This window comes from Apium graveolens, chromosome 11 (genome assembly GCF_009905375.1).
Source record: "Apium graveolens cultivar Ventura chromosome 11, ASM990537v1, whole genome shotgun sequence".
Lineage (NCBI taxonomy): Eukaryota > Viridiplantae > Streptophyta > Magnoliopsida > Apiales > Apiaceae > Apium > Apium graveolens.
In genome coordinates, this window is record NC_133657.1 from 85,470,040 (window position 1) to 85,476,031 (window position 5,992).

The 5,992-nt window shown below is 32.0% G+C and overlaps 1 protein-coding gene across 1 annotated transcript; it reads left to right on the forward strand.

The window, feature by feature from the left end:
• Nucleotides 1–1,242: 1,242 nt before the first annotated feature.
• On the forward strand, nt 1,243–5,580 carry LOC141695176 (DET1- and DDB1-associated protein 1-like). Its single transcript, XM_074499440.1, has 4 exons — nt 1,243–1,410; nt 3,572–3,632; nt 5,177–5,238; nt 5,318–5,580. The coding sequence occupies exons 1-4, from the start codon at nt 1,327–1,329 to the stop codon at nt 5,405–5,407; spliced, it is 297 nt and encodes a 98-aa protein (XP_074355541.1). The 5' UTR covers nt 1,243–1,326; the 3' UTR covers nt 5,408–5,580.
• Nucleotides 5,581–5,992: the final 412 nt, after the last annotated feature.

Consider the following 5,992-nt stretch of genomic DNA (forward strand, 5'->3'; position numbering starts at 1 on the left):
TCATTAAAATGATCTTGACATCTGTATGGTTTGATCATTCATAAATATTTTTTTTTAAAATTGAAATATCAATACGAGACTAAACACTAATAAAAAAATATTAGTAAAATCACCAGCCGACTATTAAAATATCAAACCAAACAAATTTATTTTTTCTAAAATTTACTCGTATCACTTATATATATATATATAGTTTGACTTAGTAGTTAAATCACTTGTTCACTTTTAAAATATCAAAACATATAAATTTATTTTTTTGAAAACTCTTTTCATATTACGGATATATACTCCCTCTTTTTTATTATTATATGTCACTTTCCTTTTTGCACACATTTCAATACTTTTTGATCAGTTAGTTTAAAATATGTTTTTACAAATTTTCTTCTTGTAAATTATAATATTTATTGTCTACTTTTATTCAAAAAAAAGAAAAATAAAAAAAATGAATATAACTATCCAGTTAATGAACGTCGAAGTGTGTGCAAAAAGTCAAACATTATCTAATAAAAGATATAAGGATATTATATGTTGACAACCGTATAAAAAAATCGAAAATATATTCGTAATAATACAATATATAAAGTAGTATTTTTTGAATTTTTTCGAATTGAGCCGATTTCGAGCTGAACTCGAGCCGAAAATGCCAAAAAATCGACTCGGACTCGTTATCTCAACAAATAACTGAATTTTTTCGAGCTGAGCCGATTTCGAGTCCTTAAAGAACCTAGTCATTAAGTAGCCAAACTCGAGGTTGTTCGTGAATATCTCTAGCTTAAATAAATAAATATAAATATATTGAATAATAAATTCATGTATTGTCTTCCTACATACAAATAACAATTTTTTAGGCGATAAAATTACCACAATAAGTCGAGTTGGGTGTAAATTTGTCCCAACACTTGGTTATAAAAAATCAACAATTTTTCTATTAAAACTTAGATTGATAACATATTACTCCCTCCGTCCCTTTCAATTATTTACATTTTTAGAGAGTGCCTGGCACGCAATTTAAGGTGCATATAATGTATAGTTCTGTATTTTTTTTTACAATTTTATTTTTCTGAATAAAAATTAAAACAATAATTTTTATTCAGGAAAAAAAAATTGTAAAAATAAGTTACATAAGTATACTTTCTATACACCTTAAAATGCGTGCCGGACACTTTCTCGGGAAGTAAACAATTGGAAGGGACCGAGGGAGTATAAAGGAATTTACAAAATTTACAAAAAAAATTGTCATGATTAAAATGAAAAAATAAATTGGGCAAAAATCTCTACAGAAGCGGCATTGATTTGTGTGAGATTTCCCGAAATTGCAGGGGAGTGATGGGGTCGAATCTCGGCGACTTACCCTCGTACGACCCCCATAATTTCAGCCAACTCAAACCCTCTGATCCTTCCAATCCCTCTGTAAGGAAGAACTCTCTCCCTTTTTTATTTCTCCTTACAAAAAATATTAATTTGTTAATGTATAATTCATATAGCTATTCTACTCTGTTCACTTGATTTCATCATCAATTAGTGATAGACTGTTCAGATGCTGTGTAGCTTTTTATTGTGGGAGCTAGTCTAGTGGGTCCAGTTTATTTTTGAGATTCTGGGTTTTTTTTGTAATTGATTTTTGCACTTAAAATGTATACTAATTTACATGATGGGTTTTAAAGGTTTCTATGTCGCAACAAGTAAAGGCATGTAAGGTAGCAATGCTAAATGTTGGTATAGAAATCAGGTAACAATAAGAAATGCCGAGGTTTTATTGAATTGAAGAAGTCTGTCGATGTTTAAAGAAGTAAATAATTGCTCAGTAGAACATGTTGAGATATTTCCGAAAGTGATTAAATTAGTTAGTTAAGTAAAGATTAGTGCTCTAAATTTAGAGGGCCAACTATAACATCAACTCGGTTAGTAACTTAAAGTTGATAGTTACACAAAATTAATGGATTTAAAAGTTACTGCTATGGCATTAGGCTTTGAGCAAGGACCTTGGACCTGCTCGCGGAGAGACTCTGGTGTCCATTATCATTGTTCACTCTGAACTTGATGGGATATCTCATTTGTAATCCCTAGGTGGTGTTCTTCTACATGAATGTCAGAATACTGGATGTGAGACATTGAGCTTATGTCTAAGCGTGATCCTTCTGGCTTTATGTGACTTTTTGACTGATCTGTCAAGTCTTTTATGGCCTAGAGGCGTGTATGCTAAGTTTTTTTAGTGGGACCATAGAGAGGTTATAAGCGATCACATGTATTTTTCACAACGGTTAACGGCTGCATCACACGTGTATTCTTGTTTTTATGTCCGACGTTAGCATATGGGTTTTTTCACACTGTTTAACGGCTGCATCACACATGGTATTCTTGTTTTTATGTCCGACGTTAGCAGTAATCTTATTATACTTGTTTTATGCACCACTAATAGACTTGAAGCATATCTTACCTCAATACAATAGTTGGAAAGCACATAGTAGCTTGTACAATGGTCACTAGCCATTTTACAAGTGTTCCAATAGTTTGTCCTATTGGCACTAGTCCAGTAGGCAAAAATAGCAAATGTATCTTCCGACATATGTTTTTTTAATCTATCATATAGTTTAAATAGGTAACAAATCTAGTCTCAACTGCTTTATGTCTTTGAGATTCCTACTTCCATTTGATTAACTATACCAACATAGAGGCTTCCTCTCATCCTATGTGCATGACTTGCATGAACTCAGTCTTGTCATTATTTTGTTAGCCAATCAAAAATGTTATTTTACGTCTTGTATAAATCCTAGTGGCTTTATGTTATGCTTTCAGGACTGGTAAGAATGGTTCTAATTTCTATCATAAATTGTATCACATAGTTTATTTTCGATAAAAATGAAAATAACAGTCCTTTATTTGTAATAAGAGTATATTAAGTACACTAATCTTTGTGCTGAAGCAGTTAATACTTGTTAATACTTATGATTATTTGTGAAGCTACAATAGCAATTGTGCAACGTGATCCATTTGTAAATTATAATTGGAAAACTTGAATTAACCACGGTTTGGTCCATCAGTTACCATTAAATGCCTTTACTTTCAAAATATCTTACCTTATGCCTAAAACTATAAATTCAGAATAAATTAATTAATTAAATCTGCAAGGGTTAACCTAGCCAAGAATTGCAGTAGTCCTTAATCTGTACCATGGCATTTTTTCTGTAGAGAACTGATACGTTTACTGTGTTTTGATTTGCCGTACTATTTGTGAACATATTCATAATAGTTGATGTCCAAAATATTTTGTGAAGTCATTAGAAGCATGTACTGATAACACATTTCTATCAACACGGACTTTATATTTCTTTTTAACAAGAAGATATTTGACCTGCCTTTGATTGATGTCTTAGCCTATTACTTCTAAAAGAAACTACTGTATGCGATTTCTTTTATGTATAAAAGAAGGGCTTCTTGCTTGATTGTTAAGTCTTCTATCACGTTATTGCTTTGTTCTCAGTAAGGACACATAAATTCCAAATATGTTTTGCTGAATCTATGTAGGCACACAAAATTTTATTACTTATTTACTTGTTTACTTTTTTCTCAGAAAATGACGCTTATTACTTACCATCCTACTCATGATCGCACACTTCCCCCACCTGACCAAGGTAATGTCGATAAAATTCCCTTTTCTTCTCCTTTGTTTTGTACTGGATATGTTATGTTAGCCGGCATAGTCTTCTTGGCACCTGAACTTTCATGTTACCAAAAATCCCGGTAAAATTTATTGTTGGTATTGATTTTGCTGTTCTCCTAGAGATTTTATCTCACACTTCTGGTAATATTATGTTGCCCCCTCTTTCTCCATGTGTGTTCAGTTGGTTTATAGTGGATTACGCTGCGTTGGAAAGATTTGAAATGTACCGGCCAACATAAAATGGTTAAGACTTTTCAAGCATGGAACTTAACATCTTAAGTTTTAACTGCTCCATAATGGCAGAATTTGAATGAATTCACAGTCAGGATAGATTTTTATTAATATTCCTTGATACGGGAACAATGTGATTTTTCAAATGAGCATCCTTAGAGCATCTCCAATAGTCTCTTAACTCACTCTTAAATATAATATAAAATATTGACTCTTAGACCTTAGTGATTTAATATGGAATCATCTCCAAAAACGTTTCTTATATTCACTCCTTATTTTGTTCTATATTATTAAAGTAAGTTGTAACCATAAAAGTACAAAGGAAAGTTGATGGATAGAAAATGCTTTCTTATAAATTATTATATAATATTAGTTAAGAGTGACTAAGAGCAACTCCAACAGTTACTTTATACATCTATTTTTGTTATAATTTGAAGAGAATGAGACAAATCTCATCTCCAACAGCAACCTTGAGCCTCCCTAAAGAGTTAGGAGCGTTAAACTCTTCCTTAATATTGAGGAGCGGCTTTCCTTTCTTCTTTTAGTTTTGTATTAGAATATATTGTGATGCAGTGAAGTCCCTGCAGCAGTCAATATAGAAGATTATAGTATTATATTCATATGCAATAGAAAATTGATAAAAAGTCAGAAAAAGATGAAAACTGAGGAGGTCTGTTGGAATGAAAATGCTGATTTGAGTCTTTATTAACTAAGAGCCTATAAAATAATATATTTTATGAGGAGAATTGTAACTTATTCTTGGAGTTGCTCTAATGGCTCTTAAAATTGAGGAGAGAGAATACAATTTTACTAAAGAGCCATTAGGAGTCTCTTGAAGCAAAAAAAGTTACCATCCTCTTCAAATTCTAGTCAAGAGCCACTATAAAGAGGCTCTTGGAGATGCTCTTATATAATTTAGTTGGAGCCTAATTAGATCAAATGTATGTCTTTGGTAGATAATTATTCTATCGTCAAAGTCCACGTTGGTGGAAGTCAATATTCATGGTGACCATGGCAAAAGTTCTACTGGATATATGATTACATGGTTTAATAATTAGTCACACCTTGGATGTGCTAATATCTAAGTTCTATTTGTCAAACAAAACCAAGTTCTAGTTTTTAAGAATTATGTAAAAGGAAAATCCATTTGTTTTAAAAAGGACGGAAGGATTGTAATTTAAGTATAAAAAGCTTACTTCTTGGAAGATAACCAAGTCATTGTACTCTTGATAGTGTTTTTTCCATCATATTATCATACTTACATCATTTGGACCCTGTTGACAGTGATCTATACTGAAGAGAAAAATATACTTCTGAGGCACTTCTATATGCGGGCTGAAGAGAAGGTTAGTCTGAATGTAGCACATCACTGCATCAAATTTATATATTATAATCTGTGAAAATTTTTGATGCTTTTTTTTGCAGCTAAAGTCAAAGAGAGCTGCTTCTGATAGTTTGACACCCGAGCAAGTCCGGAAGCATCCCAGGGCTTCTACATCTGAGGGTCGCCTATAATGTTGGTTTGATCCTTGTAAGATCAGGGCTTTCTCTCATATCCGTTGTACATATTTATCATCATAGTATAGAAGCTGGGCTTGAAAGCTAAAAGTTTACATGTATGTTTGTTATACATTTGTTCTAAACTTAAAGACATGTACATTTCGGGTAATAAAGTGACCTTAAAAATATCTTATGGGACCTGATCGTTTTCTTGAAAATAGAAATGGTACCTTAGCATTTTCTTGTAAAACTATAATTCTCTGAAAAGAAGTGCTATGTTTGTAGTCACAGAGTATAGATATGTTTAGATTGTTGAATGAGTCTTGAGTTGAGCTAATAGTATTATACTACATAATTAGAACTTGCACCGATAAAACTCTTAACTAACCTGGAATGCTGACAAAGAACTCAAATGTGTTGAGTAGGGTATTTCCACTTTAGAATCTTTAATATTTGTAAATTTTGTTGACTTGATGTGGATGCGGCAGGAACTTTGATGATACAGATTCTGCAGTCCATGCAATACATCCCAATACACAATTTTCAAACAGAACACATAAATGTTTTGTTTTCCAGTCATTCTTGTGTCAAGAAATGTTC

Bases quoted from the DNA above. Each gene is read 5' to 3' on its own strand.
- LOC141695176 (XM_074499440.1), top strand. From the start codon at position 1,327: ATGGGGTCGAATCTCGGCGACTTACCCTCGTACGACCCCCATAATTTC. The intron at 3,633-5,176 runs GTAATGTCGATA...CCCTGTTGACAG, and splicing joins ACTTCCCCCACCTGACCAAG to TGATCTATACTGAAGAGAAA. The intron at 5,239-5,317 runs GTTAGTCTGAAT...TTTTTTTTGCAG, and splicing joins ATATGCGGGCTGAAGAGAAG to CTAAAGTCAAAGAGAGCTGC.